Genomic DNA, 26,244 nt, shown 5'->3' with positions numbered 1-26,244 from the left:
AAACTATGTTACAACTTTTTCCATGTTGCTGGCTATTAAATGGAGCCTAAACTTTTGTTTCCCTTGCAAAAACAAATTAATCAGTCTTACTTGAACCCTGAATTTGAACCAATAACAGGTTGTTTGACTACAGTAAATAACTGGATCTAATACATGAGCCAGTCCTTAAATATTCAATTATGGGGATTTAAGTGCCTTGTTGAACCAAATCAGAATTCTGATCCAATGATACCCTCTTTTGGTTGCTCTATAAATATATAAATATACTTTTTTGGTTGCTCTGACGAAGGCTTAAAGTGGAAACAGAATAAAAGAAAACTGCCTTGGCTACAGTGAAATCTCCAGTGTTGGCTTCAGAGATTCCTCATTCATTTCATTGGGCCGTTTGGCTCAGTGGGAAATGTGTGGGTTTTTGAAGCAGCAAACAGGAGTTTGATTCCAACCAAGAGTGGTTCGATAAAATTTGGCAGCGACTTTGTGGAAAGATTTTCCTCCTGTTAGCCTTTGCCTTATGATTTCATATAAATATATTTTTTTATATATTAGTGCTATAAATTTGTCTTTCGATATTTCCGTAGCACAGTGCTCAATACATTAGCATGTAGAGCATGATATACCATAGAGTTGAAGAAAAGAAGACTACATGATTTATCTCTACAAGCCTGTTTTGTTAATTCATTTATCCCTACATGATTGTTAATTCGTTTTGAGTACTTCCAGTAATAAATGTAATAATGCATTTCCAGTAATAAATGCTTTGAGTATTAAATTCATTTCCAGCATTTGACCTGGCATGTTCCCTTCAGTCAGTATTGATGTCTTCAGCAACTAAAGTGCTTCCAAAATGTCCAAATGGAAGATTGGTACCAACCAATCATTGCATCATCGTTTTATAAATATCAATGACTGTAACACTCAGGTCTTTATCCAGTCTGTCACAGGAACTGAATTTTCCATCTTTGAACAAAATTATCTCTATTATCATTACTCAATTGTTGTTTCTGGGAACTCAAGCGTTTCTAAAATGTCTTGGATGGTACCAAATGTAAGATTGGTAACAAGAAATCATCTTAATCATATCTTTAAACATTAAACACTGCACTTGTCTTCAGCCAGTGTGCCATAGGAACTGATTTTGAAATCTTTTAACAACATTGTCTCTTTTATCATTACTCTGTAATATCTGGGTACCGAAGTATTTCCAAAATGACTAAGAATGGATGCTGTTTCTTCATACTCACACAGAAAATTTTGATGGCAAATGAGTATGCATAAAATTACAAATTTTCAGTACATGAATATGCCAACTATATCAAATTAGTAGTGCAAATCATAAACTACAATTCGTTAAGTCTCCTGCCATTTTGTCATTGCAGCTGATTGCAGCCTTGTTTTTGTATTCAAGTTGACTTTCAATGAGAAAATAATTACCTTATCGTTAATAGCAAATAGATAGAAATGAATGCAAGTAATATACCTCATGATTGCTTTTTTCGCTTTAAAAGCAAATCCCATTTGTGCTTAGGCATCAGTATTCAAGAGAATACCTCCACGCGATCACGATCAGGTGACGAAATTTTTTTCGATCAGATACCTCGTTTTCAATATTTCCCGGGAAAATCAATCATTGGGGAAAATGGCCATTAGCGGGTTCGGGCCGGGCCTCAACACATGCTGCCCCCTGTCCGTAAAAATAGGATGATAAAAGTTCATTCATTTCCAGATTTTATTTTATGACAGGTTCAATTTTTGCATGATATTGCAATTAATTATCGATTATTTATGACAAAATTCGATCACCTAGATTATTAAATCAAAAATTGTTGATTCGTTCTATCCTAACTGCGATACTGAATAGATAAAATCATTAATCGGGTTGAGGAACAAGGAAGATTACGAATTGTGGCAACCGCTAGCGAAATGGTGTAATTTGTCCACAAGTTCAAAACATATAAGTCAATTCTTTACATTTACAGTTTCGTTTTCCTCTTTCGTATCTTTTATTAAAAGATAATTTTATGAACATCAGTGATGGCAAGTAGTTTTTAGCTAAGAAGCCTTTAGTAAAATTTTTTGACAAACCCTTTTATGTTAATTTCTTTTATATCCATAGTTGCATGAAATTATAAGGTATTTAATCAAACCATAATCACAGAGAAAGCTTTTTCGTGACTTAAACAGCATGTTCCTTCCAACATAAGAATCAAAACTGCCCCTAAAAGAAAACAGCCTCCTCGATCTTGTAGGGCTAGAAACACTGTTAAAACAAGTGATTCTGCCATCGGTCAACATCTTTCAGACAACCCAGATTGTGCAAAACTCTATAATGACGACATGCTTCGGATAATTGGCAGAGCCCGGTCGTCCCTCCATCTAGCAGTTTTGGAGTCGATCTACATACAAACGAAAAAACCGCCATTGTGTAGACAGAAGGAGTTCGTTTTCTCTCTTGGACTCCAGTGGTAATTTTTCTTTAGGCTCGCGGCACTGATTGGTCAACCATACCGGTCTTCTGCTTGCGTTTTTCTGATTGGCCTATTTCGATCCACATCTGGGTATATATTTTCCATCGTGTTCTTTCGAACCCTTATTCTGACGTTTTATGCTCTGAGGAGTGTCAGACGAAAAAGCTTTTAGTATGTCGTAAAATTTTTGCTTTTTTCAAAGCCATTTTCAGATTCTGTACCGCAAAAAAATTGTTCACATTTTTCGTGACTAGTACACTATTTTTATAAAAACATAATTTAAAAAATGTCGAGGCTAAATTCGCCAAAAAAAAACAAAAATCGCAAGAACATAACCAGTCCAGGGGCGTCGTGGATAGTGACACTTAGGGGAGGGGGGAGGGGGGTACAGCTCGCAAGCTTTCCGACAATGGGTTTAAATTAAAATGATGACATCATGAAATGCATGCGCAGCAGAGAAAAGCCAGCATCCGCACTCGAACATTGGATAATTATAATCATCAGTAACCAGTATTTGTGATGAACAGCAAAACTCGCAATAAGTCTCCACATTCTAAGTGTATGAGAAGTCTCCACAGCAATAGTGTGTAAGCAAAATTGCCGATTACTTCATCAAACTGAGTGTCAAACGAGTCATGGTCAACATTTATTTGACCAGCCTGTTTTTACACACTCGAGCTTCAAAAATTGTACTGATGGGCAAGCTTGCCATTTCCAGTAAAAATGTACAGACCTGGACAGGCACACTTTAAAAAAATATCCTCTTGTTTTACTGTCTTCTGAAAAACTGTTCTGTTTATATCTTTTTTCTTATACTGATTAGTTCATTTGAACTTTCTTGCTTTTCCATGAACTTTAAATAATCTTTTACCGAACAGATACGAATTTTCCCATAAATCCACAAACAAAAGTAATAATTGCAAAAAACAAACGACAACGATATTTTGATAGTAAGTGCAGTTGGGGCTTCCAGCAATTAGATATGCCTGTTGTTAAAGGTAGGGTTTGAGGGTCAGTGGGTGGTGGGGAGAGCAGAGGCCGGGTTTCTAAAGAATAACAAAGAAGATACACCGTAGGAAGAGAAAAAAAATTCAACTGGTTACAACTTGAGAAGCTTTCATTTGGTAAACACATTAGAATTCAATTTTGAAGAAGTTTCTTTCGCAAAGAAATGCAATTAAACTACGTGAATTAAATAATCGATACAAAAAGCAATTTGCTACAGCCTACAGACATAAAAAAGTTAGCAAGTCATTGCTTGTAAATAATAAAACTGTTTGAAAAATTAACAGAATCGGATCCTCGTTAATGGTGGATGCATGACTATTGCCATTTAGTTGTGCGAACAAACTAGAACAAAGTTACAAGCACGTCTTTTACCGTTACAATACCTGTAATCAAAGACCGAGATACAAATTTTTGTTGTTTGGGGGGGGGCCCTGATAAATAAGTGTAAAAACAGCCATATTTTACAAAATTAAAGTATTTTACTTATACCGGTCAAGTTTTTTTTGGGGGGGGGGCCTCTAAGGTCCTCTGCCCCCGGCCCCCGGTATCTCGGTCCTTGCCTGTTATAACCACTGAAATGACTTTAGTAAAAGAACTCAACAAAAATCGTTTCACTAACTGTTTACGTAAACTAAGCTATTCCAATTCTTGGTGCAATGGGACTCGCGTATATGGTTTTCATTTGAAATGTAAATAAAAAACTCATAATACAAAGAAAAGAACTGTAAAATTCGAGAATCCACCAACCAGAAATCAGATTCTAGACACGGGCAAATACATGAAATGTTTGAGTATCTAGCGACAATGTGTTTCGATGTTGACAAATGAATTGAAAAGGAAAAATTTAAAAATGTTCAACTATACTTATTTTATGGCTAGTTCAAAGAAATAGATGTTCAAAAGGCTGTTTAACGGCCTAAGGGCATGGAGAAACAGAACGGAACAATTGTAAACAACTAACTTTTGTGATGAGATTTGCATCAAAAAGTAAAGGAACGAGGCTATGGCCTCTTTTGAGATTTTGTTCAGTAAAACATTCAGTGAAATACTAAGTTCTTCACGATATAACACAGAACACAAAGCAAATTTATCTTTGGCATATTCGGCCAATATTTCAAGTTAAATTTTCACGGAACGCAACTTTCTACATGTTTAAATTGATTATTACTAGTAGTATCGGATGCACCTTTACTTTAGAACAGCGCACGGCAATGTTATTTTATGCACGTGCTGGCAGAACCCATTCGACATTCGACGCTACCTATAAACGCAACGATCACATATTACATAAAACCTAATCAAATATTTATGATCTGCCCTTATATGCCCCAATAGTGATTAAGCTCTCTCCCATTCACTGCTTCAACGATTAAATACATTTCCTGTAAAACATATTCATTGAACTCTGTAGTTAACCCCCGTTTCTCTTCTCTATTCGTTTATGTCCAGTAACCTTTGGTATTTAGCACCATAAAGAAACATCAATTAACAATCGCATTCAGCAAAATTTGGCTAATACCCACAGGCTGTCATGGTCTATCATCATCCGCATTCATAACATCGTGATGCAATCGTTATATTTTGTACGGTAACAAGTTGGGCACACCATAACTCTGAAAGCTAGGCCTGCGTATCACCAGCGTTACCGAAGAATGATGTGTTACGTCACTGGAAATCGCTCAGTACGGTTATACATGGGTCGGGGTATCGATGCCAACCATAAGTCTGTACATTGCAACTGGTAAAGTTTTCATGCTGATCTGAAGAAAGAATTATACACAATATTAAAACAAATGGGTGTTTTCTGTAAACAAATTCATTCTGCATTTGATAGAAAAATACGAATATACGACAAAGCCCGAATAAACAACAAATAAACGGGCATATGCGGCAGACGAGTCACGGCCAATTGTAGTAAGTTCAACAAAGAATTTACCACTAGAAGAAATTAAAGACAAAATCATTGGAACATTGTTTAGCGATTTCTGTTATTTGGGGGTGCCTGTTGATGATTGTAGAACTGTCTTAGGTAGATTTAAGGCCCTTTAAATTCTGGATTCAGGGCCAGGTGATAGAGGTACTCGACATTTTCAGTAATGGAAAAAGACTAGACCAAAAAGACAGATTAAATAAGTTAATGTGTTGAAAATTCTTGCAAAAAAATGAATGACGTAACTTACATCCCCAGAAGTAGTTGCTAAAATGTCAACAATATGTTGATGAGATTTGGCCACGACGCTTTCTCCATTAATTTCAATTATTCGATGGCCAACTCTGACACCTCCTCGTTCAGCAATGCCACCACGAAGTAAGCTACATATCTGCATATATGTGCAAAGTTAACAATCAGTAAAGATCAACAAAAAATGATTGAAATCAAACAGAAAGTTTTTTCCACCTGTTCAATTTCCTAAGCCTGTTTTCAATAAAAAGTTATTGATCTAAATTCTAGAGGACCGAACAATTGTGACGTCAGTATGATATTAGGGCCCCCCCAAGGCACCACTGCTGGTTCAAAAGGCATGGGAAACATTTTTCTGTACCCCATTTTTATCTTTTCTTGTTTCTGGCATAGAGTTTGAGCCAAATTGAGATAGATTTGAGCACTGACCACAACGATACTATAGAACTGCAGTATTGTACAAGCTGGCTGTTGTCTTAAAATAAATTCACATCCTTAACAATATCAATAGAAAAGTTACTCTCACCTAGGAATAGAGCAGCTGACAGGGCGCATTTTTCAAGTGCTGGTAGCCGTTTCAAGGCAATTTACAACAACGTTCATAAATAAAAAGAAATTACTGTCGTTGCAAAACTTACAGTGCCATTTTGAACGCTGAACCCCAATTGATATTTGACATCAGGTCGCGATACAACAACATCAACAACAGGAGGACATGAGACTATTTTGAGTATAACTCTGGCACTTGATCGAGTGTTCTAGGATAAAGAATCGTGAAGGTAAAGCCACCGAGCCACGGGCAAAACACGTTTTAACTATCAAAACACGTTTTACAAACATATATTATTAGATAAAACTTTTAAATAAGCTTATAATTTGCTCGTTTGAGCGATATACCTCATTCCCAGATCTCTACTTTTAGGGGACTGTGCTCTTATATCAACAGCTAAAAATAACATTTGCAGGGACTTTCTGAAAAATTCCTTAATGCTCTATTTTTGACTAGGTTAAACTTGCCATTCCTACCAACTACTATATGTAACAAATTACCATTTTTCTATTTACGAAAATCTTTCGTTCCGGGAAGTGACCATTTATCCCCTTTATAACATGTTTATATACAGACTGAAGTTGTATGCACGATTGCTAAAACACCTATTAAATGCTGATGTTTCCATTGGCTTAGGGAGACGTACGCTGTACGTTGATTGGCTTAGACGTCTTTAAACAAGCCGACATGTATACCGTAAGTGCTCGACAGATTCAGGAAAACATTACGGTCGCACGGCCACTGACCGGAGGAAGGTCCACGAAAAACAATAAAAGCTCCTATGACACACCCAAGCCACGCCCAATTTATATTGCTTTGTGAGGAAGGTTTGCCTTCTGGGATGTTTTTATCTGGAGCAAGGTTAACAACTTTTCTGGATTCTGGTGCTCGATAAAACCCCAGGGGCTTATTTCGCAAAAAATATTTTGGGGTGGAAGCTTATTCACAGACGGTGCTTTTTCGGGGGAGGGGGGCTTAAAAAGCAGCAACCAAAAAAAAATATGGGCAATTTTCTTCTTCTATTTAAGGATGGTCAGTATTCCTTAAAATGCAGATACAATGAGACAAACATTGCTGTCGAGGCACTACCTCAGCCTATTGGCGTTTATTCGAGTATGGGGACTTATTTCACAAAAATTACTTTAGGTTGGGAGCCAATTCGAGGGGGGAGGGGGGTATTCGAAGGTGAGGGCTTATTCCAGGGCTTACGGAACTACGGTATGACAATAAAGCAATACAATGGATGTAAAGCGGTTTCGAAAGCAACTCACCCGTAAAATCTGGTTACATTCCGAAAGAGGTAGTCCTACAAGACTTGCACCGTTGCAGGCAAGAATGTGATCTCCAACACTCAATGACCCACCGAGTCGTGCGGAAGGCGAATATATTGCAATATGGGCGACGAAAACAGTGGGAAGCATGGAGCCCCAACCGGATTCAAGTAACATAATGCCTAATGCCTCGCCTCTCTTCTTCTGTATAACGATCTACAAATGAAAAAACAGTAAATTTACAGAGAAACGAAGAAATCACTAAAGGAGGCGTGCGTACCATCAGTTATATTTCAATTTATTGTGTTCCTTTCTTATTCTCGGCGCGTCTCAGTGTTTCTTGTTCACGTTCATTTATCTGCTTCGCCGCAAGTATTCCTTTCAAATCCTTCAAGCAGTTTTGGTTCCATTACCTTTTAATTTTATTTACACAAACGAAGAAAGGACAAAGGAGCGGTTACGAACCCAGGTAATAATTTGAGGAAACCTTGACAGGAGGGGGGGGGAGGGGGTTGTTTGTTCTCAGATTACTTTTGGGTTTGACATTTTAAATTTTCATTGTTTTGGGTCTAAAAAAACGTTATCATTTTTTGGGTGTAGATCTCCAAATTACATTTTTCAATTGAAAACTTCTCTTTAAATTAAAATAGTTTTTCTGTCTGATAAAAGGTTTTGAATCCTGTTTTTGGAAAACACTGACTCCGGATGAGATGAAAGAAGAATTAAGACACACACTCGTGAATCTTTATAAAATAATTACTTTTCTTTGAGAAATAATGTCTCACTCGGAGAATTACATATCAAAAACAGCCTATTACTGTTTTCAAAACAAAATAAAAACAATAAGGTTAATAATTACGCTTTTTGTAGAAACAGATAAGACAACGACAAATTACATACGACAAAGCAAGTCTGTGTTCAAGGTCTTTTACAGCTGCTGTTATAAATCAGCTGAGAATATAAGAGAAAAATTAAATGCTAGATTCTTGTGCTTCGAAAAAAAAACGAAAAAAAATTCACACAACAGTTGCTACAAGTTGACTGCAGCTTTTTTCAGCTCCAAAAAAGGAGCAATACGTGGCCAAGGTGCACAAAACATTTACTTTCTTGCTTAACGAATGGAGTGCCTGAGGATCTGAGGCTATGTCGTTGATGTTTTGGGTAGATATATGAAAAAGAACGTCTCTACAGGAGACACGTATTTGATCTTAGAGCTGAGTATAATCAGGACTTTGACGATTATTGGACAACATTAGGAGCAAAAGGAATTGTTTATTGAAAACAAAGGATATTTACTTAAAGGTGGAGGGATGAGCCCCCAAAGAACAATATTAACCATAGGATTGGTATGATGTCATAATTTACTACCCAAGGCAGCATCTGACTTCATGTATGTTGCATTCGCATAACACGAAAAGACCTGGCATGGTACAAAAGCTATCGTAAAATAATCTGTGTTCTTTTTTCTAACCGTTAACAGTCTTAAACTCCTCATCCCGAGCAGAATACTTAATTTGAATAACACTATCAGACCTATGAAAATGCCTATACTTACATCTCTGGTATTGCTACTGTCCGCGAGTAGGTCGAGGTCTTGGCCAACGATTTTCTGCGACTCTAGCACATGGCAATATTCAGCTTCTTCAACGTTGTCGTGGGAGATTCCATTGGATTTCAGGAATTGCCGATAGGCCATATTGAAAGCTTGGCCAATGGCCTTGGAAATTGTTTGTGCCTAGGGAATCAAAGAAGGTGGATTATCAAAATTATTAATTATGGTTAAAGAGATTATGAGATAAAACACACAAAAGAGTTTAAATTCAGAAAAATACATATAATTACTGTCCTTAAAAATTCATGAACAGCCATCAGAAATCCAAAAGAAACCTTTCGACAATGATACAAATGTTTGAATTTCATAATCGACATAACGAAGGATTACGACAAACCATAATACTAAATTGAACAGTACTGAGTCGCTACTACGTTTAAATTACAAAGATTTAATGACTCGTACTTTTAAAAAGCACAATAATCCAAATTAGCAGTCAGCTAACTTATAACACCAGCGCTTTGACAATTTCTAATTTTGCAACGACAAGATGAAGTGATATTGGTGACGTCTGAAAATTGCAATGATAGAGACTTTATCGACTGCGATATGACGATGAAAACGATGACGATTATTGATAATGATCGATGAATGATTGATGGTGATTGATCAAAGTGATTGATCATGGTGATTGATCGTGGTGATTGATCGTGGTGATTGATCGTGGTGATTGATCGTGGTGATTGATCGTGGTGATTGATCGTGGTAATTATGATGATGTTGTTTGTCCATGCATAAGATGATTATAATGATCAACGACTGATTGATGATTGCCGATGATAGTTTGATTTTTTGTAAAATCAGAAAATTAAATGTTTCTAGTGAAACTGTTTCTTCTTTGGAAGCCTAATGCACACAACCTGTCGGCAGTATGCAAATACTGCCATGCAAAATGTTATTCCATATTAATATAAAACACAAGATGTGTATCGTTGATAAACACAAAAAATAAACTTGAACCTATTTTCTCAATTTAACTATGCAAGCGCTAAACGTAACATCTGTCGCCAATTAGTATTTTCAATTCACAGACTGGATCCTTCTTCGCAGTTATCAGCATGAAGCGTTGATCACCAAAGGATGTTGATCACACAGGGGTGTTATCTTAATGAGGAGTTAATCGCCGGGAGACATAATTCATAAAAGGAAGCTTTTCACTAACGGGATTTATCACTGAAGGACGTTTTTTAATTAAGGGGCGTTAATTTCTAAGGGGCGTTTATTTCTCAGGGGCGCTTATTTCTCAGGGACGTTTATTTCTCAGGGGCGTTTATATTTAAGGAGCATTGACGAGTGGATAATTAAAAGCTGAAGATGTAAATTTCGCATAATGCACAGGAAAAATTGCATACCAGCAAAGCAAGATGCGAAGAAAAACTGTCAGCAAGGAAAACTATCTTTAGACATAATACAAAGATTTTTAATCGCAATTCGTAATGAGTGTTTTGTTCAAGAGCACCCAATAAATCAAGTACAAGGTACAATAGACTTACAATTCTGTTAAAAAGCTATTATTAAAAATAGACAATTTAATACTCAATCCAGCGTGCATCTTCCAGTGATATTTACCGACTACACAGAAACATCTGTCCAGTATTTGCAAAATGGGATCGGCTCCTCATTATTCCTGTTATTTTATTTGTTATTGTGATAGAAAAAACGTACAAAGAAAATTGTAATCAAGTGATCTTACGGTAAATCATATTTTTCTTAATACAATCGCAAAAAATATGAAAGTGCTGGTAAGAGGTTTAGTTTGCAATCGTTGTGCAAATTTGCATGCTCAAATGTAAGGATCCCCGAGTTTATTAAACTAATTGCAAGCGCCCACACAATAATCAATGGTCTGAACGATAAAAAAATAACTTTAAGTTTAAGTGAACTACGAAAAAGGTTTTCAGTTCCTGGAAAAACGTCAATCATTTCGTAATTTCATGTAATTTAAAACTGATATCTCGAACAAATATATCAATTATTGAAGACTCACCTCTTCACACTGAAATATATGACAGATATTTTTCGACGTTCGCTGCTCCCTTTCTGCAAGAAGTTTCGATAACGAAACGGAACCTTGTTTGTCCAGACTGAGATCGGGCAAATCAGTAGTTAATCGCCGCGACATCAGAACGAGGATGTCCCCCATGTCGCAGATGAAGCATACAGTGCGCAATGCATGATCCATCATGACGTCTTCGTGCTGTCGAGAAAGAAAACGGCAATTGACTAACAAAGAGCATCGTGGGAATACACTGCAATGATGATACGTGTAAGACGAGAACTTGGCGCGCAGCTAGTGGAAAACATCGGCAGCAGGTTTGATATCTCCAAGTCAATAAGAAATATGCTGTTGTAAATTTTTTATGCTTGCATTATTAACAGTAATAGAAAATCATACTGCGCAGATGGTTACCCGGCATGATAAACAGGATCCACGAAAATCTTGATTATTGAGCCCTCCGTTTGAAATTCAGAGGCGGTCGTACGAGTAACAATGTCACTAGACAAACATCTCAATTACAGCGATAAAAAAGATGGCTCTGATAATGTCAAAAAGTGCTTGAGTATTCTTAACTGGAATTAACAGTCGCTGAAACGTAAAGGCTAATCTAAATAACTGATTTCCTTCATCTCCGCCCTTTACGTACAGTCTTAAAAAGTGTCTAGTTTGGCGGTGTACAGAGATTCGCACTATCGAAAAGATTTCATATCAAACAAAGCACTGTAGTCCTTGATACTGATCCGATTGGCGATATTTTTGTAGCATTGAGTGCAACGTAAATTTTCAAAACTGTTATTGGGACTTACAAGGTAATAATAAGAATAATAATAATAATTTCTTTTTAAATATCTCATTTTCATTTAATACATTTTAAATTTACAATTATACGACTCGCTTTTACAGGCATCATATAATTGGCTTATCTGCATTACAATATTTAAAAGTCAATTAGTTCGGGCCTTAGCCATGGTTTGTTTCGACGACAGAAGATATAGTAGGTGCAGCGGATAGAAATGTTCATGAGTTTCATCAAGATGGATTTAGTTTGATTTGAGTCAAAATTAAGTTGGTGTAGCATGTCAGAGAGGGAGGTAGATGTGATTCCTAGAATGCCAAGGGCACTCATAGAAAGGTTAACAAAGGTAACACGTTCATAGGCAGGGTTCAGTTCCTTGATAATAATAATGGAAACTTTTCATTTTGCATTCCAGTTAAAAAATACAATTACAAATCTCACTATTACAAGGTAATTTGTAACTGGCTAGCCTGTTTTTACAAAATAAAACTATTTCAATCGTAGTAATGAGAAAAGAAAAAAAATGTTTAAAGGGGAGTAGCTCTGGATTAGTCCAAGTTTTGTTTCTACAGCTTAGTCCAAGTTTTGTTTCTACAGCAGAATATATAGTATATGGTGCGAATGGAGATGCTTGTAAGTCTGGAGATGAGATAGCGTTTCTGTTGATGATCAATGGACAAAGAGTCACACATGTCGATAAATGAGCTGCAGGAGTCGCCAAAAATACCAAGTGAACTGATGGAAAGATTGACAAACGAGACTGACTTAAACTGACGTTTTAAGTCAGATACGAGGGTGGCATATTTCTCTAACTTTCTGACTTTCGAAGCCTATGGTTAGCTCTAAAACGTACAGACAGTTTTCCTTAGTTTTGAGGGGTAAGTCAGGGCGTAGTTGATCTCCAGTTATGATAGAAGGGGAAAGAAAGCCTGGTAAATCTGCGTAGAGAGAAGACCCATTTATTGCTTGGAAGGAAGTGGCTAGAAAGTTTAATGCAGAATTATGACGCCAAGTATAGCGGCCTTGGTCAAGGTACATTTTGCATCCAGCAACAACATGTAGAAGTGTTTCTGGAAGAAGACAGAATTCACAGTCAGATGTTTGACTAGGGTTCCATTTCAGCAGGTTTTAATAATAATAAAGAAACTTTTCATTTTGAATTCCAGTTAAAACTAGAATTACAAATCTCACTATTACAAGGTAATTTGTAACTGGCTAGCCTGTGTTTACAAAACAACCGGTTGAAGTGAGCTTATTTAAAAATAAAATAAAAACAGTGGCAGTTATAAAAAAGTTTACGTTTTGGTAGGTATACAGTTTCAGGCAAATTCAGTGTAAAACACTACAAAGAATTACTCCAGTTGCGGTAAAAAAGGTTTCATGAAACAAATTTTCCGTAGCGTAACCTATGCCGGCATATTTTGGCTACAAATGTTCGCTTTCGGGCATAAGGGTCCTTTTTCAGCCCTTTGCAGTAGAAGTGCACTGAAAATATATATATGACACTCCATTAAAACGTTTACTTCCTTAATACGAGTCCATCCTTAAAGCAAGTATCTCCTTAAAATGGGCCGCTCCTTAAAGCTGGTAGCTACTCCAAGAGAAGGAGTCTCAATAACGAACAAATAATTTCTCCCAAATTTCTTTTAAAATAGAAAGAGCTTTATAGTTTACTAAGATACTATGATATAATGGTAATATGGTATTATGATACTATGATGCTATGATATCGTGATACGTTGATGTTATGGTACTATAGAATTATGATATTATGAAAATATAATGTTATGATACCATGATACTATGATAAACTATCGTATCATGGTATCATGGTATTATGATATCATGATACATGTTGTTATTATACCACGATATAATGGTATTATGGTATCATGATACAATGATGCTATGATATCATGATACTTTGATGTTATGATACTATAGAATTGTGAAATTACAATAACATAATGTTATGATACTATGATGCTATGATGCTATGATATTATTGTACTATGATATCATGTTACTGTAATGTTACGATCCTGTGATATTATGATACTGTGATATTATGATACTGTGATGTTGTGATACTATGATGTATTCATAATATGATGTCATTATACCATGATGTGACGATACTCTAATGTGACAATACTATGGTTCTATCATATTATGCCATTACGATATGGGTTCATAGAGTACTAAAATCCATTTCTTTTTTTAATGGAATTCCTGTATAATCAGTTTGTTGACATTGGGACTACAAGGGGCAAAAGACAAAAAAAGATAAAGTCGAAAGATATGATTATGTAAGAAGAAGTCTATTAATGAAATAGTTAACATTCACATACCTTTCCTTCACAATTGAGAACTTTGATTCGCTCAAGAGAAATGACAATGTCGACATCTGTGGCTGGCTGTACCTCTCCGTCGGGAACCTATCATAGAGAAATCATGAAAAGCCATTATTTTCAAGCTTGTGGTGATGAAAAGATAACAATGTAGTAGATTTGAATAGCTGTTTAAATAAGATGCGAGAGACATATTTGCTGTGTTTTCTTGCTGCAATTTTGTGAATATTATATTCGTAGCCCTGGGTTAACTGTAAGGTGCAGAGGTACAAGCTTTTCTCCATTTATGATCTTTAGCGAAAGAAAGCCACGCATATAAGCGTAGATAGTCGATCTATTTACAACTATGAGAGAGGTTGCTAGAAAGTTCAGGATAGAGTTGTGTCGCCAAGAACAACAAAAGTCTTTTAGCATACTAATTTGCAGCCAGCAACAGCTTGACGAAAGGTTTTCGCAGTTCTCAATTTTTTTTATCACAACAATAAAGCACTATAGATACGTGACATATACTTCTAAAATCTTCTTAATAACGTTTTGAATTTTATAAAACCCAATCTCAGAGCGAATTAAAAATACAATAATAAGTGTATATATTAGCACCAGAATAACGAAAATTAATTTTTTTGCTAACGCTCCGCTGTAGTTTCAACATGATACTATAGAAGTAAGAAAATAAATTAAAATTTGATAAATCAAGCATCTTTAGCTCAATTTTTTCTTTGTTGCAATAAAGTTTTTTTCAGTCAAAGTGATGCCAAATTTTGATAATTAAAAAAATTTTGCTTTTCCTAGAATATCATTTGCAAAGTGCACTTTCAGATGATGCTGTCAACATTATTTGAACGAAAAAATAAATAATATCATATAATTATGCAGATACTATAATCCTTATTTTCGTTATTCTTTGAAAGCCTATTAGGATTATAAATCTCGGTTAATTTCTACTAAATGAGAAGATATTTTAATCCACAGAGCTAATAGCAACCGCAATTAGGGAAACATAGCTGATCTTTGTCAAAAATTCATGGAAATATACTGGGAACACTGTTGGTTTCTTCATCTGCCATGAAGAAATTATGAACAGTTTTTCATCCTGTTTACAGGTAATTGCACATAGAAGTGAAAATAACAAGTAAAGAGGCTTCTTAATTAAATTATGTACGAGGAATACCTCAACTCAATTTATGTTGACGACTTGGAACTCACACAAAACCCCAAATTATTGGGATTGGAATTAAACCCCAATTTGTAATCCGGATAAAAATTTTCATACTGATTGTTGTATTGTAGATTTTATGACGATAAAAAGTTTGAAAGGCTACGATAATTGTTTCACGGGAAACTTTTCACCCCCAGTCGCTAATCGTGGTCAAATCTCTAACGGCACTTTAACTTGATGTGTCTAGAAAATCAATTCCACGAGCCTCATATGTAGACTTCTGTTCGTTAATGTGATTTTGAAGCCAGCAGTTTAGTTATGAATTTTCAATACTATGAAAGAAAGGACACTAACGAATAACTGAAAGTGGCGATGACTATGTAAACCTTACGGCGATTCCATAAAATAGATAACAGTTGAAACGGGCATGCTCGAGACGTCGTTAATAAATTCGCAATTAATCCTAGTACATCCAGTTAAATTTCATGGAATTTACTCTGCTGGCGATTTAAATTACGTCAACGTGAACTATGACATGAATGATGATGATGATGACAACGGTGGCTGTGATGAATTATGATTATTATTATTATTGGAAGATTTTAAGATAGAGAGAGAGAGTTTGGATAGATTCAATTAAGCATTTTTGATGCGTCACTTAGACGCTTGCTATACGCTGTTGTTGTAATAAATGAGTATCGCCTGAATTGAAAACTGTTAATATTAGCTATCAAGAAAACTTTTGGGTATACTAATAGTTTGAACTTAAGCAAAAAGGAGAGGAAAAAAGAGAGGAGGAAAAAAGATGGAAGATGACAAGGAGAAAGAGAATAAATAAGGGATAGGAGAAGCAGAAGATCAAGACGACAAAGAAGAAGAATCAAGAGAAAGAAGGAGAGTGGGAGGAAGAAGTTGAAAAAAGGGAAGAAGAAGAAAAGAAGATAGAAAGGTGGTTAAGGTAAAATAAGAGTAAAAAAACAAAAAAAGACAATAAGGGGAAAAAAGAAATACGACGAAGTAGAAGACGACCAGGAAGGAGAAGAATAATAGAGAGAAAGAAGAATTGGACAAAAATAAAAAAGATGTTAGAAGAAGAAGAAGAGGAAACAGAAAAAGCGGAGGAAGAAGAAAATTGGAGAAGAAAGAGAAGAAATAAAGGTGGTAGATACAAAAGAAGAGTAAGAAGAAAATGAAGAAGGCAAGAAAACGAAAAAAGACAAAAAAGAATAAAGAGAAAGTGTAAGGCGACAAACAAGGAAGAGAAGAATAGAGAGAAAGAAGAAGACTCGGACGAAGAAGAAAAAAGGAAAAAGAAGAAATAATGGAAGAAGACAAACAAGAGAACAAAAATAACAGGAAAAAAGAAGATTAAGACTGGTCACTGATCATGGTCAGTTGGATTATTGGCTGGTTAACTCAACAGTTCACTTTGATCAGCAGTGCACAAACTAATATGTCACTGTTGTTTGACCAATATTCTGTAAAACTTCAATTCATGAAAACGATTAGTCATTTCAAGGTGCCATACCTCAAGAATGGGTAGAACGATTAAAAGTGTGATCTACGTGATCAATCGATAATTAATCAGTAGAATTTTGGTACCTTGATTCTGGCAAAGGCTTCCCTAGCTTGTTCCATTCTCGTTTCCTTTGTAACCGGGTGCTGGGAAAGAACCTGCGTTGTCCCAAGGTACTGTAAAAAAAGAGACGAATGTTAACCAAATTTGATTTTAAACTAATAGAATTTGTAGGTCTTAGGGTACTAATTAAGTGCATTCCGGGTAGATGTGCAGTGCCTTAGCTATGCACTAACTAGGAAACGTTAACGTTTTTGAACCTGCTTCTCGGTCCCCTGTAGTCATCAGAGTAAATAAAGGAAACAAAGAACGCGCTCAAATCAAACGCGCTCAATTGTAGAACTCTGGCTTATTTCATATACCACAATCAAATAAGCGAAATGTTACAAGGAAAAGCTAACAAACGTTTTAATAAGATTTTTCTAAAAGAAAACGATATTCAAATTTCCGCATATCAAATTCAGCCATCAACAGCAAAATTATAAAGAAGATGAACGGACCCAAAATAATGACAACGAGTTTATTGTTCTTTGTTATATGAACCAATCATAGCCTGGGATGTCTATCAAGATCAGGCACAGTGTGGCTGCCTATTTTGGTCCATTGAAGGGTATTAAGGACACACAAATAATGAATTTTCAAAATCTGCAACAGCTGCGAGAAAAATGGGATTATGAAATGTTAAAGATCATCTCGCAAAAACTCTGAAGGAGAGCAACTGATCCTTACATTCTTCTTGTTTCCTTTAATAAATGATTAAGAAATACAAATCTTGAAATATGTGATTGAGAAGAAGGTGGGCCTGTGGGTTCACTATCCCTGTCTTTGAAGGTCATATCAATCAAGATACTGCCACTTTGAAGTGATAAAGGATTTTGGTTTTAAGGACAATAGTAATCAAGCTATGCCTTTAGTTTATTTTAGCGGATGAAGATTTGCTCCTTCTTGAGCATTCGAGTAATCGTGAAACAATGAACATGCTCTCATGGCCATTACTGGAAAATAGAACTCATTCATAACATCAGATAACATCCTCCGTAAAAGTTTTGAAAGAGAAGACAATCCGTTGCAAGAATCAAGAAGAGAAATAGCGCTGCTAAAACAAGAAATTGCCCAGCCTCTTAATTCTTGTTAATGCTTGTTAATGGGATATAACTCCTCCTCTTGGAGACCTGATCAATAATTAATGCTGTTTTTTCAATGTAACAACATTACACAAAGAAAACAAGTGCTTTTAAAAATTTCAGCATTTACATCAACATTGATTCACCAAAGGGTGTTGAATTGAGCAATGAAATGTTTTGAAAAATGCATTCAAATTGCGTTCTTAAAAAACCCACCTTCATTTTGTATCTAGCACCTCCTCTGAGCTCATCTGTCGTATGAGGTCCTTCAATACCTTAAAAAATGGAGAAAAAATTTGAACAAAAAAGGAACAGAATCGGTTTTACAGAATATAAACAAATCAGTTCTTACAAGGACGGGATATTTATTCTCCGAACATTTTCAGTAACATTTTGATTCTAAAGAAGCTCGATCAACTATCTAATTGAATAGCAATAAAATACTTTATATTTATCTAACTTTCGAAAAGGCCAAAAAGCAACATTATTCATATGGCTTGAGCATATTGAGGTAAACATTTGCAGTATAACATACTAGAAACTGTTTCTGTTTGTTCGCATGATTTAATTTGAACAAAACTCAAGAAACAAAAATTACGATACAAATTTACTACTGCGTTTATAAAAAAACAAACCCTTACAGACTGGCAAATGACACTACAGAAGTGTACTTAAAAATAATTGAAGCTTCTGGTTTGTTCGTGAATTTTAGAACATCACCAAATGAAAGTAGCTTAATTGGAAGACTTTTTCTAATGTTCTTTAGACGAAAACCAGGAACCCTACAAACAGATTTTATGACCTTATAGCTGACCTATCTAGCTACCCTATTTCCTACGAGCCTTAAAGATTTAACAAAACACACAAAGAACGTCTGAACTAAAGCGATTTGTCTTGGCACATCTGATCACAAGAAGAGCGGAAAACAATTTTCGGATACAAAAAGCAGTTTAATCACTAGCCTACAAAATGTTACATGAAAGACGAACAAGTCTTCTTTAAATACTGTTTGCTTACTGTATCTTCTTTCTAACAATAGATGTTATTCACTGATTTTATAGGCTTGTAGTATCATTTCAAACTGAATTTTTTCTTGTCATCATCCTGAAGGAGCATCCAAAAATTGAAGAGTCCAAATATCCAGTTTATAACAGAAGAAAATTAATTCCTCGATCCATATCTTTGATGCCCTTAAGCACAATAGTTAAATGTAGGATGGATGAAGGATATAAAAACAAGCAGTCTTATAAAGTACAAGCAATAAAAAGGATACATTTCATCGCGCTGTTAGAAAGCACTTGCCAAAAATTGAATTCTCATTGCTATGACAGATTTTACAATCAAAAATAGGACTGTATTCAACTTTGGCAATTGTAATAGATCAACTAAATCAGCCTTATGGTTCTGGCGAAAAAATTGGATTAAAAGCATAATCTTGTTTTGAGATAATGAAATACAACTTTTACTGCACAAAATAGTCTCGATTATGAAGATTTTTTATGTTGATAAACTGAGAGTATCATCAATCAAAACTAAACCCTGTAAAGGACGCCGAATTTGGCAAGGTTGTATTAAAGAATAACAGTAACCCTTATCCTTGGCAATATTTACAAAACAGCACATCTTTAATACATGATGTTGAATTTTCAGTTTGTGTTCTATTTTGACTGTCTTAAAATTTAATTTTACTGACTAAATAAAGACAGTACATTGGACAACGATTAAACGGACATTGCTCTATCATAAAATTTATTATCTTTCTAATTGTTAATCTCGTCGAATTTTTCGCAAAATATTTTCTATAACATTACAAATGAACTAAATACAAATATACTGATCATCGCAAAAATGAATAGAGAAAACTGGCCTGGCATGACTGCCTCAATATCGCTGCATCGGGGCCAATTAAGATCTGAGCGAACGAATATATCTCCAAGAACACATAAGGGCCTAAACGAATTCTGTCTGGTTCAAGATCTTTTGAAGATCTATCTACAGTTCTCAGACTCACCGAGGGGTAATTCACTCTTACAAATAGCGAAAGATAATTTCACCAAAACCAAATGATTTCACCAAACCAGGGACTTGAAAATAAAACAATAGGATTCCCCCCTCGAGACTCAAAACTGTCCAAAAATCTGGTTGTGGTTGGCTAAAGAACTGTGCAATTATGCAACAGTGTGTGCAGAATTGCTTTCGAAGTTTAAATAGCTAGAGCACAACTATGTGCAAGGGGATTTGTGAAATCACAAAACAGAGCATGCTCTAAGACACTTTTCAATAATTTTAATATCTTACGGATTATAAGAAAGTACTGAAGTACTATAAACCACAGAAAAGCTGGCAAACAACGACGCGAGTAAAACAAGCAGGAATGAATGATTCACAACTAAACTTGCCATGGCCTTAAAGTTGAAAGCAACGTTAATCCTTTCATATCTAGTGATTCAGAATGATAAGGTCATACGGAGAAGGACAGGGAGGTTGCATAACACTTTTACGGCTATCAAAACAAAGAAAGATGTGTAAAACAGCGAAACAACGGGAAACAAATAATTGAAATGCTCCATATGTGCACTAACTGAAATATCCAAAACCTCAAAGTCACAAGATGGCGTAGGATTTGACTTCAATGCAAATATTACGTCATATTTTAGTTCCCAGCTCTCTCAACTTGAGAATCAATGCTAGAAAAAGCGGTCGTCTTGTTTGTTACAGAACACTTACTCTAAAAAACAACTTCACGACAACCTAGAAGAGAACACGAATGAGCACCTCATATAACCCATTCGTTGCAACGGCTGGAGGCAACTCTCATGGATCGAATACAACTTTATACCAATTAATATTCGTCCAAATTATTTGATCTACAAGCCAATCAAACATTGTGCGTGTAAATCGAATCAATGCTTGAAACCTCACATTGAAACCTCACTATGGCAAAAGCTCAAATTGGACTAAAGCTATAGCATCATACAATTCGTTGTGTAGAGTTGGGGGAGGGGGGCGTCCGTTATTTGAAAGGTACATGCAAAGACCCTGAAAGCAGAACAGAAAATTTAGGAGGAAGTTATTTTTGGGTCATTTGGCGTGTACGTTGTTAAAGAGTATTTTTACAAGTGGCATTTTACAAGTCTGTCTAGGCTTGCAGGGTATTACCCAATGACTGCAGATTCAACCATGGACAACATGGGCATTTTTCGGGTAAAGTTACCAGAGGAAAATTCCATTTAGTTAAAAGAAGCACATATATCTCCAAAAATTGGGGTTGAAATGTCGTAATTTCACTTCGTGGAATAACACCTCTCTTTCTATGACGCAAATCCTTAAACTTGTATAAAGCAGACTAAGATAGTGACAAAGGTTGACGTAAATTAACCCTTCGTTTGACGTTCTTCTAAATTTTTTCTCGCCATTTGTATATCTTTAAATTGACTTGCTATACGGTACTAAGGAAACATTTGAGATATGCTGTAATGCTGAAGATTTAAACGCCAAGTAACTAATTGAACATATGTTGTGGAGATTTCTAGATATCCTCCTTTTCGGTTGAATAACAAATCTAGAAAAATTTAGCAACTGCTTAACAAACTCCGAACTGCTTAAAAATTTAGAAGTAGCAAAATTTCAAATTGAAGTAAACAAAGTGACATAAATTTCCTCATCGTTACAGACGCTTTAAACCAAATGGAATGCCGTTTCAATAAGACTTGGGTCCAGTGGTTTAAGCAATAACCTCAATTCGACTTAAGAGCTTCAAAAACAAGAATTCGACCTCATTTTTACGATAAGCATAATCTCTCGTGAATATGCAAGTTAACAGTTTGCGACGGGGGCAATATGAGATTTCATTTCATTTAAAATTGAAAAAAGGTATTTGACAAGTTTCGTGTTCAAATTGGAAATCCTGTCATTGAAAAATGCCTGGCGTGGGACAATCGCTTAAGATAATAAATTCTCTTTAAGAACTGAAGTGCAAAAAAATAATTGGATATCAAGCGTTATCTAAAAAACGACAGAATCACGGCTTTGATAACAATGATGGCAGACCAAAACGAAAGGACACAATGCATGCTGACATCACAAGGGCAAAATGGACTGACGTCGAACGTGAGATGAAGCATACACAACAAGCAAAAAAACTGCCGTATCTCCATAAGCACACCCTGATGTCCAGCTGATTAATACCTTAGCATTAGAAACTGAGTCGGTACGTTTGGGCAATATATTGAAAATACAGATTTAAGATACTCAAGATGGAAATTGCCGAGATTATCACATAGAAACAAACAATTTATAATTATTTCGTATTCATCACATATCCTGATATGAAAGCTTTCTGCTACTCGAATAGGAAAGCATTAAGAATTTAAACACGTGCTGAACACACTTCTATCTACATCAAAAATCACCGACATGTCAAAAAGGCTAAAGAACCAGATAGGGTTGAAAATAAAAAAAGTCGACGAATTTATACGAAAATCAGTAGTAAATAAACAGATGAAAATGATGATACGTTTTAAAAGAATAAAAGCAAATCAAAATAAAACAGACTCGAAATGTGATAATAGATACCACGCGGGAAAAATTTACATAAAAGATGAATAAAAGATTTTTAGTAAAATTTTTAGATCAGAAATTGTAAAAATAATGCTAACTTACTTGGTAATATCTCTTCCCTTTTCGGTTCCGGTGGGTCCTGCACAATTAGTTGATAGGTCATTTATTACAGGTATTTTCAAAAGTTCGCAATCAAAACAACGACATTAGCATCAGGTTATAGAGGCCAAATAGTTGCGAAGCCTCGTAAAAATGAAATTGACTCGTAATGCGTAACAAGTGATTAGCGTAACAGCTACACAAACGCTTCAACGAAGCTTAAAATCAATAAATGTTTTAAAACCCATCACGCTGGATATCCAGTGGAGTATATGTGGATGACCCGTTCTAATACTTCCTTGCCAATGATCAAGACAGGTGCGTTTGCGAGGACAGAAGAGAAGCATTATTATCGTGTTGGAAATCCCATGTAGGGCTTAAATAATTCATTCTACTAATGAAACGCCCATAGAAACTCTTGACAAAGTAATAGTGACATCAATGACAGAATTTCAAATTCAGTTACAACAACGGAAGTGGAGGTTGTTGATATAGCAAACATTATGAACTCCGTGATAAAGGCGGCCTAATCATCAAAATGTTGGGAGACCTTTTTAGCTTCTGGGAATGTCCTCATGACAGTCTTCAAACCGCGAATAACACAAAACATTTATCGAATCATCATATAGTTATCGAAGAGCAGGGGCAGAAGCAAAATAATTAGGGTCACATCATTTTAGAGTCACTTTATTCAGGATCCATAAATTTTAGGAAAATGATTCAGTCTACATTAAAATAAATTCAAATATTTTGGGTTTTCAACAAGCTTATATATTAGGGTCTACGCATTTTGGTTCTGACTTGGACACCCCCGTAGAGTTCAGGCAATTGCAGTCCCTAAATCTACAATAAAGAAAAGGAGTCACTGAACCATTTTTAGTTGGCCGAGAACAGGGTCAAAAGCAACAACAAAATTATCAGAATCGTCAGAGATCACGAAAGTCGAGTTTCAAAATCTTAGATTGATAAAAAAAGCCGTTGGGGAAATGTGAAATTTCCGTGTAAATTGTACAACATAGTGACTGAAAGCTATAAAAACCAAGTTCAGTCCAGCGAGAGCCAGTTGCCAAAGAACAAAAAAAGGGTTGTCGATTAGCTTTATGCCAGTTTTCAACTGAAAGAACTTAAATTCTCTGTGGAGGCACAGTCGAGAAGGGAAGGGAAGGAAAGGAAAGCACGAAGAAAGCACAAAAAGGAATCACAATTCGTCGAAATAGTCATAACTGTATCAGGAAGAGGGTTGGACATGGGTTTATGCCAAAAGCAAGCATGTGTAATATAGATTAAGAAAAAAATTATGTACTGTTTACGAAAATAAGTATAGACAGGTGTCATTTTGCTAACGAAGTGATCCTCTCCTCTCCCTCACATCAAGGAAAGCATGGCTCAGGCTTGGTTATATGCCCTCATACCTCATCATCTGGGAAAGATGTCTAGACTGTTAATATTGAATTTGCATTTGAATATTAATACATGCAAAATTTTAGATAGTAATGAAGGATGGACTCTTATTATTAAATTCCATGATGAGGGGCCAAGCGATAACCATAATAAAGATCCCATGTTTCATTCCTTCGACATAAGAAAAAATTAGGCATGCTATTATAAGGTAAGAGTAATTTAGGAGTGTGGAGTGTGGAATCGAACAAGATTTAGTTGAAAATTAGTTACGAAATATAAATAACCCAGATGATAAATATTAGGACTTGCACAGACAATCAAGGTTGCTCTCAAATGCTATCATCTATTAGCGATCAGTCTAAAAACAGTTATTATTTGACGAAAATACAAATGAAACTTTAACTCCCGCAATATCACGGACAAAGCTCGATTTTTTTGCTTGAGAAAAGTCCTGCATTGCAATGTTTCTCTTTAAACTTGCATTGAAATGTTTCGCAATGATGTGTTAATCTCAATGTCGATTCTATAAGAGATCAAACAAGTCTAGCGAACCATAATCGAAGATATCCAACCAATGAAGCCCTGGTTAAACGATTAATCATGCACTGGACATGCACTGGACAAATGTCTACCGCATGCGTCGTCTTGTCGCCTTTGCCCAGTCTTAGTTATGTTCAGCGACGTTGTGCGAAATTTCGTTTGTTCATAGGTGCTGTTGAGAAATGTTCAATCTTTTCGCCACCGCCAAAAATTTCGTGATTTTCACACACTTGACTAAGTGAGCAATGTCCAGTGCATGTTCAGTGCAAATGTCCAATCGTTATTCAGGGGCTTAAAAAACAGGCCAGTCTCTAAGAAACAGAAACAGGTTTGGTAACTTCAAAACTTTCTGGGAATCAAGAAAATTGAAGATCCTTTCATACACTAGGATGAATGTGCTTGCTAAACACGACAGTAAGTGAAAATCTAAAGAATTTCAGAAGGTAATCTAGTAAGGTACCACAATTTGGCCTAACCCAGTAATGAAAAATCGAACCATATCAAGATCCCTTCATACACTAGGATGAATGTGCTTGCTAAACACGACAGTGAGTGAAAATCTAAAGAATTTCAGAAGGTAATCTAGTAAGGCACCACAATGTGGCCTAAGCCAGTAATGAAAAATCAAACCATATCATGTTGGAAGCTATGATATTTTTCGGCCTACAGTTTTCATTGATAATATTGAAAAGAAAGTTAGACAAAGTGATTTAATCAGGGAAGATGCGCAAGCAAAATGCAAACCAGACTGCAAGACAGCAAACAGCACAACCAAAATAAAAACTGAAAACAACGACCATCATCATTAAAAACTGTGGAGATCACATTGCTGGCGACATGTAAGAAAGTTCGGTCATCAAAGTAAATCTTGTCAAAGGGTCAGTGCGTTTGATTATAGAAGAAGTCAAAATATTATGACATAAATTATATGCAGAGTTCAGAGAAACCTAAAGTGCAATCTTACAAACATTAATATTAATCAAAACTTTATGATTAGGTTTTTTTGATGTAAAACCCCAGCGGGGTTTGTGATTTGTGATCCCAGGCAGTAGATTTGTGAACAGAAGGTATTTTTATCGGGAATTCCACAGGCAAAGCTTCGAAATCGGATACACAATCCATGCAAACGCGAGCCACAAAAAGTGTGCAACGCATAGAAAGAAAAATAAAGCACATACGCGATCCAGGTATAGCGCAAACGCTATCAACATAAAGCGTAAACTCGACCATCGTATAACGCACAAGCGATCCACATACAACACATACATATTGACACACATCTTCACCGAGGTTTCAAGCCCAGTTGTCTACCTTTAAGTGGAAATTCGTGACAAAATTCTTTGAAAGATGCATATATGAGCTATGCTGGTTGCTCGTGAAGGTACGAGGGGATGCTGGGTTATTTCCCGCACAATCTCCCGTACCTCGCGCCTTTAGCCAACTACTAGCTGACGAATAACTCTTTGGGAATCTTTAACTAAAATCTACGTTAAATTGTGGTTTATACTTTTGTAAAATACATCATAAATTACCCTTTTTTTCTTTCTCGAT

At 35.7% G+C, this 26,244-nt stretch overlaps 2 protein-coding genes across 8 annotated transcripts in view; both read right to left on the bottom strand.

Moving 5' to 3' along the window:
- LOC135687555 (uncharacterized) overlaps nucleotides 1-1,718 on the bottom strand; it is a 37,179-nt gene extending 35,461 nt beyond the window's left edge. For 4 of the 6 annotated variants that reach the window (XM_089114349.1, XM_089114350.1, XM_089114351.1 and 1 more), the window contains exon 1: nucleotides 1,478-1,610. The gene's annotated coding sequence lies outside the window, so the exon portion shown is untranslated. Of the gene's footprint in view, nucleotides 1-1,477 lie in introns of all 6 variants that reach the window. The other 2 variants (XR_016145015.1, XR_016145014.1) reach the window with 1 other exon arrangement.
- Nucleotides 1,719-3,564: 1,846 nt separating this feature from the next.
- The window catches only part of LOC135687553 (uncharacterized), a 37,805-nt gene continuing 15,125 nt past the window's right edge, over nucleotides 3,565-26,244 (bottom strand). For both annotated transcript variants that reach the window (XM_065204141.2, XM_089114347.1), the window contains 10 exons: nucleotides 22,756-22,792; nucleotides 18,310-18,368; nucleotides 16,996-17,085; nucleotides 14,235-14,321; nucleotides 11,076-11,285; nucleotides 9,032-9,211; nucleotides 7,477-7,692; nucleotides 6,294-6,413; nucleotides 5,654-5,794; nucleotides 3,565-5,233 (listed from right to left, as the gene is read on the bottom strand). In XM_065204141.2, the coding sequence (XP_065060213.2) occupies nucleotides 5,162-5,233; nucleotides 5,654-5,794; nucleotides 6,294-6,413; nucleotides 7,477-7,692; nucleotides 9,032-9,211; nucleotides 11,076-11,285; nucleotides 14,235-14,321; nucleotides 16,996-17,085; nucleotides 18,310-18,368; nucleotides 22,756-22,792 (1,212 nt within the window). In that variant the 3' untranslated portion in view covers nucleotides 3,565-5,161. The remainder of the gene's footprint in view (nucleotides 5,234-5,653; nucleotides 5,795-6,293; nucleotides 6,414-7,476; nucleotides 7,693-9,031; nucleotides 9,212-11,075; nucleotides 11,286-14,234; nucleotides 14,322-16,995; nucleotides 17,086-18,309; nucleotides 18,369-22,755; nucleotides 22,793-26,244) is intronic.

Source organism: Rhopilema esculentum, chromosome 20 (genome assembly GCF_057945365.1).
Source record: "Rhopilema esculentum isolate cy_ngs chromosome 20, ASM5794536v1, whole genome shotgun sequence".
Taxonomy (NCBI): Eukaryota; Metazoa; Cnidaria; class Scyphozoa; order Rhizostomeae; family Rhizostomatidae; genus Rhopilema; species Rhopilema esculentum.
Note: the sequence above shows the minus strand (reverse complement) of the source record. Positions and strands in the feature narration are given on the sequence as shown.